General features: G+C 58.9%; 1 protein-coding gene across 1 annotated transcript; it reads left to right on the top strand.

The window, feature by feature from the left end:
• Nucleotides 1-264: 264 nt before the first annotated feature.
• Nucleotides 265-13,333, top strand: LOC119090620 (cAMP-dependent protein kinase type II regulatory subunit; the record flags this gene model as incomplete). The annotated part of the gene is given in 4 exon segments (XM_037213459.1): nt 265-394; nt 4,503-4,634; nt 11,956-12,114; nt 12,552-13,333. Coding segments are annotated over 4 exon segments (655 nt in total), but the record flags the coding sequence as incomplete, so codon positions are not given.
• Between the last annotated feature and the right edge of the window lie 1,018 nt (nt 13,334-14,351).

Below are 14,351 nucleotides of genomic sequence, written 5' to 3'. Positions count from 1 at the left end.
CCGTCGCGTCTGTACTGCCATCTGTGGGTGAAATTGCGACCGCGTCTGTACTGCCATCTGTGTGTGACATTGCGACCGCGTCTGTGCTGCCGCCTGTGTGTTACCAAGTGCCGCTGTTTCCATTGCGGTGGTGCTGCTGCCATTAGTGTTTGACTTGATCTTTTCGCGCTCCTGTGGCCGAACCAGATTCAATCTGCTGATGGTGCCATCTGTTTGTGACCTGACACAACAGACTCGTCGGTGAATCGGTCTTCCGTTCCACAGTGGACAGTACAGCATCTACGTCAAGACGGACGACAGCGACGAGCCGAAGAAGGTCGGCAGCTACGAGAACCAGGGCAGCTTCGGCGAGCTGGCACTGATGTACAACATGCCGCGGGCGGCCACCATCACGGTGGGTTGGGTCGGCTCAGGCGGCGACGGGCCCGCGCGCTCCGCGGAGAGCCCGGCCCGCCGTCTGCACGGAAGCGGCATCGGCCATCACGTGCTTGAGCAGGGCGAGGCTTTCACGCTGATGAGCGGCGCTGAACTTTACAGTGGCGCCGCCCGCCGCGAGGAGCGAGGTCGCGCCCACGGCACGTCTGGCGCTGTCCGCCGGCGGGCCGCCGTCGAGCCTGGCCGGCGCTGCGACCCGAACCACCGACGCGGCCGACCGCTGGTTGCAGTGGAATCGGATAGAGTTGCGTGTGAGCGGGTCCTCAACATTCTTGGATTTGTTGGAAGCTGACAAAAAGTCGTGCTGATGCCTAGTGCAATCATATTAGCTCTTTGTTATGTCCCGACACGTGTGGCTAGATTCACTTCCGGTAGCTCCTCAACTGCCAAAGTTCTGCCGAACGAGGTCCGCACGCGTGTGCTGCGCTGCCGGCCGCTGAGGCGCGGCGCCGGTTCCGACCGTCGCCGACCGGGCCAGGTCATCGATCGGCCGACTCCCGGGCTGGGGCCGGCCGGCAGGCAGGCGGCCGGGTCCGAGCGCAGCGATGAGCACCTGTCGACCGTCGCGCCGGTGGGCCGCGGTCCGAGCTGGCCCCACCTGGCTTACCTCGGGCTGGCACACCGCTGTCGGCCGGCACTGGTCTGACCTGGCTTACCTCAGCCTGACGCACTGCTGTCGGTCAGGACTGGTCTGACCTGGTTTACCCCAGGTTGACACACCGCTGTCGGTCGGCACTGGTCTGACCTAGCTTGCCCCAGGCTTACACACTGCCGTCCGAGCTGGCCTCACTTGGCTTACCTCAGGCTGACACACTGCGGTCAGTAAGGACTGGTTTGATCTGGTTTACCTGTGGCTAACACACTCGTCGGCCGGGGGCTGGCAACAGACCTGTGACCCGCCCCCGTTGGGTAAGCACCCCCGTGTGCTCGCTGTTACTGTCAAAAAGGCTCGTGTTTCCCCTTGTCAGTGAAGTGATGAGCATCCCTTGACATCGCCTCCCACCTATTGCATGAGGACGCGGGCTGAGGGCGAGAGATAACGTTATCAATCGTTTTCGCTTGTTTAATTACTTCAGCTTGAAATATGAGAGCTGATGTTTTCTGCCGATCCAGCCGCAACAACGTGTCTGTGACTGTCCGACCCCGCCATGCGCCGTCCAGCTGCCCATCCGGCCTCATGCCGTGTGGGAGTCACGTCTGCCGGCTCCCGTGTCCCCGCTGTGACCCCAGGATCTGTGACTCTGCCAGCGGTCTGACTTTCTCTTTCTGACCTCATTTACATGCGTCCACTTTGTCACAGGGGTAATCGCATCCTTGATGAACTCATTGCTAGCCGTGTCGTCGATTTGGCCCTGTTTTGCATCGCGACTTGGGTCATGTCTCGCGAGGCACAACACAACACATTGCTGTCAGCCTTTCTTCAGTTCACCGCTTTCCGTGCTGTTTGCGTTAGTGCTCTGAGATGGTGCGGCATACCGCTGCCCGTGTTCTCATCAGCTGTCCATGTGATCCAAATGCCCAACGCCGTCCGGAACGGCTCGCCGGTACGGTGTGGCGGCTCAGCCGGTACGGGTGGTGGCTCGCCGGTACGGTGTGGCGGCTCAGCCGGTGCGGTGTGGCGGCTCGCCGGTACGGTGTGGCGGCTCAGCCGGTGCGGTGGTGGTCGGCTCGCCGGTACGGGGTGGCGGCTCACCGGTACGGTGTGTGGCTCGCCGGTACGGTGTGGCGGCTCGCCGGTGCGGGGTGCGGCTCACCGGTACGGTGTGGCGGCTCGCCGGTACGGTGTGGCGGCTCACCGGTACGGTGGGTGGCTCGCCGGTACGGGGTGGCGGCTCGCCGGTACGGGGTGGCGGCTCACCGGTACGGTGTGGCGGCTCGCCGGTACGGGGTGGTGGCTCGCCGGTAGGGTGGCGGCTCACCGGTACGGTGTGGCGGCTCGCCGGTACGGGTGGTGGCTCGCCGGTAGGGGTGGTGGCTCGCCGGTACGGGTGGTGGCTCGCCGGTACGGGGTGGTGGCTCGCCGGTACGGGGTGGTGGCTCGCCGGTACGGTGGGCGGCTCGCCGGTACGGGTGGTGCTCGCCGGTACGGGGTGGTGGCTCGCCGGCGGCCGGTGCTCTGTCGCCTGACGGCCGGCTGCTCGGCTAGGCCGTCAAAATCGTATTGTTTTCCTTTTTAGTCTTTCGTGCGCGGTATTGCAGGCGCCATATCGTGACGTAAACAGTGTCAAAGATGGCATGATTATCTTCTTTGGAGAACACGCGACACGTAGAGACCTCAGGAGCTGCTGGATCAGTTAAGCACAAGGTCCTAACCATACGTGTACGGGGAGACGCTCTCTTGGGTATCGCCCCTTAAGATCGACCGCCCTTGCTTATTCAGACAGCAAGAGATGTCCCTTGATCGTATTCCTCTCTGGCGCATGCAGATCTGGCCATTGAGGCTGATGATCAAGAGGGTTGAGAGGGTCTGGCCATTGAGGCTGATTAAGAGGGTTGAGAGGGTCTGGCCATTGAGCCTGATCAAGGGGGTTGAGAGGGTCTGGCCATTGAGCCTGATCAAGAGGGTTGAGAGGGTCTGGCCATTGAGCCTGGTCAAGAGGGTTGAAAGGGTCTGGCCATTGAGCCTGGTCAAGAGGGTTGAGAGGGTCTGGCCATTGAGCCTGATCAAGAGGGTTGAGAGGGTCTGGCCATTGAACCTGGTCAGATCACCCGATCTCAAAAGTAGGGCCAAAGACATGGCACTGTCTCCAAGTCGTGTCAGTAGATTTTGGCGTTTTTCAGAGGCCTGTGCGGGCTTCATTAATGGAGTACTGTTGTATATGTAGGGTGCTCTAGATCCACTCTAGCCATACCTACATCGGGTGTGATATTGCCATTGGTCCGAGTTATTTGTCCCTCTTAGATCATGCTAGGTGAAGGATTCAGATATATTTTTGACTGTTCGTGAGCGTGTTTTACGGTCCAGTTTAGAATGAAATGCATGTTGAATGCTCGCTAAAAATATATGTCAACACCTTGCAATGGTTTCTCCCATCATTTTCCACCATAATTGTGTGACCCAGTATGACCTGAACCTTGGAGTTAGTGAGCCCATTCAGTCTGCATGACCCATCAGGAAAATGTGATTTCAGATCATTAGGCATGGACATATGGAACAGAATGAAAGATGCAATCGGCTCCCAACGTTAGATTGTTTGACATAACATTAATCCAGATTACCATTAACCAAGCGACTTGGATGAATAGGGCTTCCTTTGAATTACAACCAACTTGTAAAACTAGCCACGAGTAACGCTTAGAGGCTGAAGTCTCAACAGAGTGCGCATGAATATCAGACAACTTTGGCAACTTGATCAGAACAATTTAATCGCATGCCTATCTGTGACGCTGATGTGCCTTGACCTAGGGCGATAGGGTGTTGTATAATCCAGCCGTCCTGACGGGCACCAGAACGCAAACAGCCGTAGTCCCATCGCGACCACGAAACAGGGTCGGAAAGCAAGCATCCACTGGTGAACCATTGTGGCGATATTAATCTGATGTAAGGGAAGACCGGACGGCTGTTTTACAATGCCATAAGCGTTTGATGGAGGCTCATTATTGTTCCGGAACGCCGGGGCTATCCGTTGTCAGCGCCTTAATGCAAAGACAAGTGTGGCGCTAGACGACACGCTCAAAAGCGTGACAGGCTAATGACATCACATGGGTTTGTTTTAGTGGATTTATTTGAAAATGAGTTGAACAAATAACCATCGAACTTTAGAGTCACTTTACATCTTCATCAGTCTTCAGGTTTGCATCAACCATTATTGTATCATACAGGCATGTTCCGTCGTTTTGGGTGGGGAAGTAGTATCTCCCCCCCCCCGAATCATGCATAAAACTGGCGCGTTTGTGATGAGACTGTAAGGTGGTCGATTGGTAGAACTCTTCAGCATCTGACAACGCATGACCATCCACGTTTTGAAGGGGCGAGTTGTGGGCTGATGTCCGCCGGCCGGTGCCCTCGCTGGTCTGGCCACGAGGCAGCCTGGGCTGGTGACCGAGCGGCTGACCCCTGCCGGCAGGCGGACTCGGAGGGCTCGCTCTGGGCCATGGATCGACAGACGTTCCGGCGCATCGTGCTCAAGAACGCCTTTAAGAAGCGGAAGATGTACGAGCAGCTGCTGGAGTCGGTGCCCATGCTGAAGACGCTGGAGGTGGGTGATGGCGAAGGACGAGGCAGCCTCGCTGGCCTGGCCACCACGGCCAGATCCTGTGTTGGCCGCCATTGGCGGGAGCCAGCAATTGCCGCTGGGGTCTGTCAGAGCTTGTTTCATGGCGATCAGATGTCGTCGGAAGAGTTTGCAGGTGGTGCAGCACTTCAAGGGGCCCCAGCAGCTGCTGCTGCCGAGTCTTGTCGATTTATCACGTATCAGTTCCTTCTCAGCATTACATTTGCATGATGCAAGGCGCGGTCTTTTGGTAACGTCGGGTGTAAATTCCGTCTGTACATGTCGTATTTAGTGGTGTAACTATTTACGCCTCTTTTTCGAAGCGGAGAAGCTGGTACTGGCGTAGGCATACAAATATGACGGTGCAGAGCGGGCATTTGGCCTACGTTCCATTCACCAACGCATTGTGAAGGATTGGTTGTGTGAACAACGGGTCAACAAACTGCAGGGCACATGCATGACCACGACTGCAGCCACGACTGCACCCACGGCTGCACTTGCGCCATTGTGCCCCCAGCCGCCCATGGTCTGCCCCCAGAACGGCCTCAGTGTGCCAGTGGCGTTGTGACGTTGCGCTGGTGAGGGAGTACTGTCTCAGTCCCAGTCCGCTTGAAAGGCCGCAGGAATTCCAGTCATAAGACGTCCGTGATGTGCGTAAATGAACAGATCTGAGATGCGCGAAATGCACACAAATGTGGGGCAATTCGCTGCTTGCATTGTGTTATTTGTATGCTGACCGGCACTGATCTGGTACCATTGTTGAGCTCGTTTGGTCGAAGTTCAGGTACTTGAAGTATTGCCCGAATTGTCGCTTTAAGGATGAATGGTATCTGCGCGTGAATAGATATACCAAACATTTGCAAGGGTTAGAGCCCCTCTCCCTACCCCTCCCACATTCCTGGCTGGGTTTATGAACGCTGTCTAGCAGGAACTGATATGAAATACTAACATTCCTTCATCCCATCGTTTTAAAATGATTCCACGCCCGCCTTTGCGTCATCTTCACTATTCCAGCATGCTTTTGAAGATCACTGGCTGGCGTTAGCCGTGCATTTTCTAATCTTTCGTCTACAGCATGCATCATTATCATTGTCCTGCCGCTCTTGCGTTGTGCGCAAGAAAAGTTTTGTTAGCATCCAACCGTCGTGTCCAGGGTGTGTGCTGAGTTTCCCCTGTTGAACGATCGTCGTGTTACCAGCCGCCGCCGAGGCCGCGGCCGGAGGTGGCTGCGGGCGCACCTGTGGACGGGCGTGCCGTCGCTCCGACCGAGGGCGGCGCGCGCAGGCACCGGCATTCCGTGCCGCCGTCTGGACGCGCCGGTCTGTTTTGCCCCCCGTACCCGTGGGACACCGCGCCGTGCTGACTGACGCGCCGCCGGCGGGCCGGGGCCGGCGCGGACGAGTGACGCCGCCGAGTAAGTGACGACTGACGCGTGGCCCCGGCCCCTTCCCCCCCCCCCTCTCAGCCCGTCTTCGGGTCGGAGCCGGCGCGGACGAGAGACGACTGGCGACTGACGAATGACCCTCCCTCTCCCCCTTCCCTCTAAGCCCGTCGGCGGGTCGGAGCCGGCGCGGACGAGTGACGACTGACGAGTGACCTTGGTCCCTCCCCCCTCCCCTCCCAGCCATCTGGCGAGTCGGAGCCGCCGCAGACGAGAGACGACTGACGACTGACGAGTGACCCTCCCTCTCCCCCTTCCCTCTAAGCCCGTCGGCGGGTCGGAGCCGGCGCGGACGAGTGACGACTGACGAGTGACCCTGGTCCCTCCCCCCTCCCCTCCCAGCCATCTGGCGAGTCGGAGCCGCCGCAGACGAGAGACGACTGACGACTGACGAGTGACCCTCCCTCTCCCCCTTCCCTCTAAGCCCGTCGGCGGGTCGGAGCCGGCGCGGACGAGTGACGACTGACGAGTGACCCTGGTCCCTCCCCCCTCCCCTCCCAGCCATCTGGCGAGTCGGAGCCGCCGCAGACGAGAGACGACTGACGACTGACGAGTGACCCTCCCTCTCCCCCTTACCTCTAAGCCCGTCGGCGGGTCGGAGCCGGCGCGGACGAGTGACGACTGACGAGTGACTCCGGCCCCTCCTCCTCTCAGCCCTTCGGCGGGACGGGGCCAGCTCACTGGCGGGGGGCGCACGTGCTGCCAAAGAATCCACAAAATGTCGTTACCATAGCAAGCGTATCCAGTGCAGGAATATGATCGAGCTATAAACACTTTTGTACCAAAAGCTGGAGTTATGTAGCGCAGCGTACCCGGCGTGTTTAAGTAAAAACCAAGTTAGAAGCGTCATATTTTCTGTACATTCATCCTCAACGTACTTTAAGTCCACTCGCCCCTCATAAACCCAGTCCCGGAATGTGCGGGGAGAGCTGTTTGAAGCGTATGGAAGCCCGGCCACATGCGCGCAAGTGCAAAAAAAATCACAATGCAAGTATTTTGGTACAAACGCCAATCAGTGAGAACCACCCTTAAACATTTTTAAATCCGTTATTTTCTTTGGGAGGGGGGGGGTGCGGAAGGGGTTCTCGCATTCTACCACCATACACATTGGAGCACGCGCAGAGATGTTGACATGACCACGTACCTGTGTCCCCGCATAATTAGGCAGCCATCAGGTTTTAGAGGTTTGTTCGTCCCGTTTGTGTGCTTAGCTTGTGTGTAGTGTTGCCGTGTTGTATGGTCCAGTAAATTGGTTGGACAACGAAGATGAAGTGTTGCCTTAGGCTCAGTCGCTGATACTCAGCGAAAGGAGGGTGGTCAGACCTTATAATGGTTATAAACGTTGCCGCCTGTGCATCAGTAAGTATTATTCCACGCACGTACTTATAAACGAGGCTGGGGTGCATTTGGGATTTTCATTGAGGAGAGGAGGGAAGATGGTCTGAAGGGTCCCATTTTTACCACGTGACGGGGGCGCTGTCGTTCGGAGTGGTTCTAAAATGAAAACTAGTGATGGATTTTCTTAAGTTTGAAATGCAGGGGGAATGTGTGTGAATACTTGGAGAGATGGGGTTTCCGCACTGGCTTCAGATTTTTGACATAGAAAACGACGGTTATGCATTTTTGCAGGGAGCGAAAAATCTGCGTGAATCCACGGCTATACGTGTACGGGCAGTTGCAGTCAAGTCTGAAGCACGGTTCCCCATGCTAGTGTTTGGCAACAAATTGACGCATTTGTAGCAGTTTGAAAGCTCATAGAATGGTGCTTTAAGCATTTAAGCATTTTCAAAGTCGTTCCATGATGGCGTGTGGTGTGGACCGCAGGACAGTGCTTCCCCTGTACCGATCGCTGGTCCGATCCAAGCTATAATATGAATGCCAAGCTTTCGAGTCGGCCGGTATTCCAGCGAAACGCGTGCCTGACACATTGCACCATGATGGAATACGCATTGCTGCTGGGGCATTTGGACCCAGTCCGATCTCCAGTCCCTTGATGAGGCGAATGAACCGCCGCTGTCATTCCAACGCGAAATGCTCAGCGCACGGTATGCCGTAAAGATTGCACAGCTTTGGGCACCTCCGGCCTTTTGCTGCATGTTTCGGCGACATTTAATCCAGTTGTTCGAAGGTGGTAACGTTAGCTAATCGGAGCCTATGTGTGTGGGTGTCAAGAGGAGTCTGCAAGAATGTAACATCAAGAGGAAGGACTTCTCTCGCGTGATAGGCTTACCATACCCTGGTCAAAAGATCGACAGCTGCTGAGGAGGTTCACTCTAAGGTTCTCCAGCGTATGTGCACCGACTACGGTACGTACTTTTGCATATAGACGAATGGCTCGAAGTCTGAGGCAGGCACAGAATACGCTCCGGTGTGTGATAGCTGGACGAAATGTTTTACATTGTCCCCCTAATGTTCAGTTTATACCACTGGACTTTTTGCAACTAAGGAGGCATTAGCTTCTGCGGAGGAGGAACGAGCGGAGCGGTTTCTTGCTTCATCTAACTCCTTGAGCAGTATTCTAGCCATCCATTACTTAAAAACAAAAAGCGTTTTCGTTGACGAGATTATGCGACTTATTGCATCCCTCGAACAGATAGGGAAGCGTGTAGCCTTCGGTTGGGTGCCTGGAAACACCGACGTTACTGGGAAGGAGAGGGCGGACGGACCCTGCGCCCAAGGAGGGCCAGTCAGAACTCTCTCTCTCTCTCTCTCTCTCTCTCTCTCTCTCTCTCTCTCTCTCTCTATCTCTCTATCTCTCTCTCTCTCTCTCTCTCTCTCTCTACTCTCTCTTCTCTCCTCTCTCTCTCTCTTCTCTCTCTCCTCTCTCTCTCTCTCCTCTCTCTCTGTCTCTGTCTCTGTCTCTGTCTCTGTCTATGTCTCTGTCTCTGTCTCTGTCTCGTCTTCTGTCTCTGTCTCTGTCTATGTCGTCTCTGTCTCTGTCTCTGTCTCTGTCTCTGTCTCGTCTCTGTCTCTGTCTCTGTCTCTGTCTCTGTCTCTGTCTCTGTCTCTGTCTCTGTCTCTGTCTCTGTCTCTGTCTCTGTCTCTGTCTCTGTCTCTGTCTCTGTCTCTGTCTCTGTCTCTGACTCTGTCTCTGTCTCTGCTCGTCTCTGTCTCTGTCTCTGTCTCTGTCTCTGTCTCTGTCTCTGTCTCTGTCTGTCTCTGTCTCTGTCTCTGTCTCTGTCTCTGTCTCTGGAGATTAGCCTGTGCCGGATCCGCACAGGTCACGCACACGTGAGACACGATTTTCTTTTCTCAGCAGGACAAACACCGGCATGTCCCCCTCGCTGGGGTCGCGCGCTGTCCGTCGCTCACATCCCCGTGGAGTGACCACACTGCGACGGAGCGCTGTCGCCACTTTGGTCGTCATGTTCAACGTAGATTGTCCACTCATAGGCGAGGTTCCCACAATCGACGTGAGAGCAGTTTTTCCATTTCTTAACGGCATTGACTTCACGATCATTCATTGGCCTTTACGGCCCCTGACGCCGGACGACCCTGGTTGAAAGCTTCCTAGCGTACTTGCTTTCCACTCTGCGTGTTGTCACCGTTCATTTTGAAGCTCGTGCTTTTAAGACACACTTCGGAAGCCTACAACAGCGACATTACATGATATAACGAACACGACCTTACATGGTGAAGTAGGACATAGTTCTGCGCAGCCATAGTTTGGGCTCAGAATGACCGCGGCTGTTGGCGTGTCCTTACGCCCAAATACCGACAATGAAATGCGGAGGCGTCCTTTGATGTTTTGGAATGTCTTGTTACCCGCCCTTTCGATTCTTGATATAAAACGACTCTACTCCATGGGGGGGGGGCTTCCGCGCCGGCCTCCCTCTGGCTCGCCCCCGACAGCGAAGGGTCCACCAGCGGCACAGGACCTCGAACTGCTGGCTGGCTGCGCCGCTGTGGATCCCATTCGCTGGATGTGTGTGTTCAGAGGTTCGTTTGATAGGTCAGCCCGCTCAGGGACTCGGGTCAACACGTCGGCTGTTTACAGAGTGGCCGGGACGGCCCCGATTGGTCTGTGCCGCCCCGCGCATCTGTGCTCTCCGGCGCGCCCAGCTTCGGTGTGTCGCCTGGTTCTGGAGTCCCCCCCCCCCCCCCCCCGGCATATCCGTTCTCCAGCGCACCCAGCCTTGGTGTGCCGCCAGGCCCTGTAATCGCGCCACGGCGTCGGCAAAGCGACCAGCCGGCCTGTCAGGGGGATCAGTATCACCGCGCAGCCTCGGCGGCGTTTCGACTCAGACGTCCTCGTGTGCGCTGCTGATGAGAGTCGGTCGGCATACCGAACAGTGCCGTGCAATTACGGCCGGGCCCGTCGCTCTGCGACATGACGCCGGCCGGCGGCTGGCGCGGCTGCGCCGGGTCGGACGCCGCGCCTGCGGACGCACTCTCCGGGCCGCTGCAGCACGGCGGCGTGCACACGGCAGTGGCACCGGCGCTCACAGTATCCGGCGGAATAGCGCAGTGGTGAGCGGCCTGCGGCTTCTCGCTGCTGGCGGCGGACCGGAGTGGCTGCGCCGCTAATGCCGCGGGCGGTTGCACGCGTCGTAAAGTGACCAAATCACCCCGGAGCCGGGCGGTCGGTGTGCAGCCAGCCGGCCGCGCCCCGGGCGGCCGCCGCTCGCCTGCTCTTTGCCGGCGCGGCGGTCGGTCCCGGCAGAGCGGGACCGACGCGGCGGCGCCTCGCCTGTTTAAACAGGGGGCCGGTTGACGCGCGCGTGACGTCATCTATTGCCCGGCCGGTGACGGGGGCGCGGTCGGCAACACGGCCGGCTGCCGCCGTCGCTCGGCCGGCCGCACCTGTAGCCGTCAGCTGCATTATTGAGCAGGGCGCCGCCGCGCCGTACAGGCGGTGAGAGTCCGGCCGCCGACTGCTCTCGATTCCGCGGGGCGACTCCCGCCACGAACGGCACTCGTGTGCTGTCGCCGACGGCCGACCTCAGAAGGCGCCCATTCACGGTGGCAGGACAGAGGAGGCGGGCGCGCCTTCCGGAACGGCGGCAGGCAGCGGCCGGGGCCCCCCGGTACAGCATCGTACCCGTGTCTCTCGGCTGCAGTCTCATGTCGCCGCTGCGCCTGAGGCTACGGGTACCTTGTTTCTGTCGATGCCATCTGAGGCTCTGGATGTCGTGCTTCTGCCGATTCCACCTGAGACTCTGGCTGCCGTGTTTCTTCTGCCAATACACAGACAGGTCAACACGACACTGGGCACCCTGCGGCTGTGTTGATGCCGGGACCGGTTTTAGTAACGGTCCGCCGCCGAATGTGTGCATAATGGAGATATGTGCATGTATACGTGCACCAGACATGTACATGTTTGTCGCTAACGGTCCTAGGGTGACATAAAGAAATGGGAGCCCTACCCGCAACGGCTTTGCGTGAGGTATTGTGATCGGAATATGTTGTACTAGCGCTGAGTTGCAGCCGATGACTTCGCCATTCACTCATTGTTCCTACGTTTGGTCTCTGGCAAGCAGTATGGACCGTTGTGGTACGACGGAGCCATGGGCGACGTCACTGAAGTCGAACCATCCTGGCCGCCAGAGAGGCAGCTGTTATTCTTCTCTTATTGCATGCCGAAATGTGCGAATGTGCTGAATCCGACTTCGGGATTGCACTCAAGGCGGGTTGACCCCTATCGTCGAATCTAAACTTTTGTCTTGAGTTTCTGCGATTGATCCTTCGTCAAGCTCTCTTGCCACGCAATGGGATGTATTGAATCCGGCGCTGCAGGAGACTTGCCGGGTCGGGCAGGCAGGCAGGTGCTGGCCTGTGAGCTCCGGCAGCGACTGGAGCCCTTGCTCGGGGACGGGCCACGGCCAGCCGGCACCTGGCCTCACCGCCCGCCGGCTCTCGTTGCAGTCGTACGAGCGGATGAACCTAGCCGACGCGCTGGTGCCGCGCACCTACAAGGACGGCGAGCTGATCATCGAGCAGGGCGACGACGCCGACGGCATGTACTTCGTGGAGGAGGGCACGGTGCGCATCATGCGCGGCGAGCAGGGCCAGGACGAGGTGCAGGTGAGCCGCCGTCCCGCCGGCGCGGCCGCGCTGAGATAATACACAGCCGGGCTCTGTTTGTGCGGCGCCGCATTGTCACCCGGCGCGATGTTTACGGCGTGGCCCGGCCGGGCCGCCCCTATGCTCGCGCGCGTGTGCCAATCGATGGGGAGGTGTGTGGCGCGGCGCGGAGGCGTTGTGCAGCGACGCTCACTGCAATGGCGGCCGCGGCGACTGCGGTCGGCACTGAGTGGCGCCAGGACACGACCGCCGGCGGGGGCTGCGGCGGGCCGCCCCGGCCGGCTGCACGTGCCGGACGGCGGCTGAGAGTCGCGCACGCCGGCCGGCCGCCTCTGGCTCGGCGTCAGGGCCGGGTTGGGTGGGCGTGCGCGCGTGATTGTCTCTGGCGTTCGTCATGACCGGCCGCCGGCTGACTGTGTGCCCCGGCTGTGCGGCAGATCAACGCGATCGAGAAGGGCGGCTACCTGGGCGAGCTGGCGCTCATCACCAAGAACCCGCGCGCCGCCTCCGCATACGCCGTCGGCGACGTGCGGCTGGCCTTCCTGGACCGCGAGGCATTCGAGCGTCTGCTGGGCCCCTGCATGGACGTGATGAAGCGCGAGATGGAGAACTACGAGGAGGAGCTGCAGAAGATATTCGGCTCCAGCGTCAACATTTCGGACGTGCGATGAGCCGGAGGCCAGCGGACTGGCCGGCCCGGCCCGCTCTGCCATTCCAGTGTCTAGTCTCCGGCCGCGGCCGACCGACTGGAACGATCCGGACAGCGTCTGTAGGGTTATATGGCGCGGTGGCGGGCCCCGGCGGCCCCGGCCACGTCGGCCGGCCGTGTTCACTGTTGTAGAGTAGGTTCAGTGTGATGCCTTCGGGCGTGGTGTCCGGCGTCGGGTGGCCGCGGCCGCTGGCTGTCTCGTTCGCCTGCCGTCGGGTGAGTGCGTGCCGCCAGACTGCCTCCGCCGGCGCGGCGACATATTTTTGCACACGAATGTGCCAAAGGGCGGCGGTGGCGGCGGCAGCAGCAGCGACAGGGAAGCCGTAGTGCCGACACAGAGATCGATGGCAGCCGCCAACCGGCCGTGACGAGCGCGGCGCACCGCCGCCGACGAGCTTACCGAGGCCAACCGAGCACGGCCTGCTACACAGACTGAGACTTGAACCCAGCGCTGCCCGAGGCGCTCTCCGCCCGGCGGCGGTGCCGTGGACGCGGCCGGAGCGCCGTCCGGGCCGAGCTGGCGTGGCGGTCCCCCGCCGGCCGCTCCCGGGCCACACCCACCACCCGTTCCGTGTACTTGAGTAACCCAGTTCTGTCTGCCGCTCCGTTCGTTGAGGGTGTTCGTTTGCGTTGCAGTCGGCCGTTGAGTGGCGGGCGCTGGCCGGTGGTCGGATCGATTCCCGGCAATCTATGCAGTGCGTTTCCGATGGCCCGGTGCCGCCCTCTCGGCATCACTAGTTATCGTTTGTGCCCGCTGGTAGCGCTGCGTGCACCTGTTGCCGCAGAGGCCGCCCAGACCTTCTCAAGCAGTTATTTGTGTAAACGAGTTTCAATAAAGTTACCAGTTTCAGATCTCGTAGTGTTGACCGAACGAGGTTGGCTGGTGCGGCAGTCGTGGCTGGCCTGCTTTCTGGCTGCCCACGTCACGCGGGGTGGTTCAGCACCCTTGACCGCTGTGATTGAGCCCAGCTTTCGGCGGTCACCTTGCGGCATTGCCATCACAGTCTCACTTCCTTGGATGCGTCTCTGCCCAGTTCTGTCGCACCGAGAAGCCCCGCAGCAAGGTAAGCGGGCCTCTCGTGTTAAACACGTCCGGTGTCGCCCCGCGACCATACCCACACAGGATTTGACTAGAAGCGATACCAGAGCCCGCGACGGGTTCTGTGTCGCCTCCCTGTGGCTGGAATGTTTATCATTGTTATCAATGTTTCGGGCTAATGAAGGCCGAGGGGACCAAATCCAGCTGCGAACCCTCTCCAGTGTCACATCGGAACGCACTGCAACCCCAGAAAATATGTAGCAATCCAATCGACTTGCTGGCGGGCTTTTGTTGGTGGCAGCCCGGAGACCTGCGTCCAGGAGGCCTCCCACGCTCACAAGACCCACGCTGCTCCACTGACACGTCACCCTTTTGCGTGGGATGAGAGTACGCGCGCGGCCTGATTGGCATTTCCCTGCTCACCACTCAAGCGGTGCTGTTGAGTTTGAGCGTGGATATTTTCCATTTTCGAACCATCGCCGCTAAACA

The sequence above is a fragment of the Pollicipes pollicipes genome, unplaced genomic scaffold (genome assembly GCF_011947565.3).
Source record: "Pollicipes pollicipes isolate AB1234 unplaced genomic scaffold, Ppol_2.1 Scaffold_3087;HRSCAF=3621_pilon_pilon_pilon, whole genome shotgun sequence".
Lineage (NCBI taxonomy): Eukaryota > Metazoa > Arthropoda > Thecostraca > Pollicipedomorpha > Pollicipedidae > Pollicipes > Pollicipes pollicipes.
The sequence above is the reverse complement of the archived record's forward strand: the minus strand, read 5'-3'. Positions and strand labels throughout refer to the sequence as shown.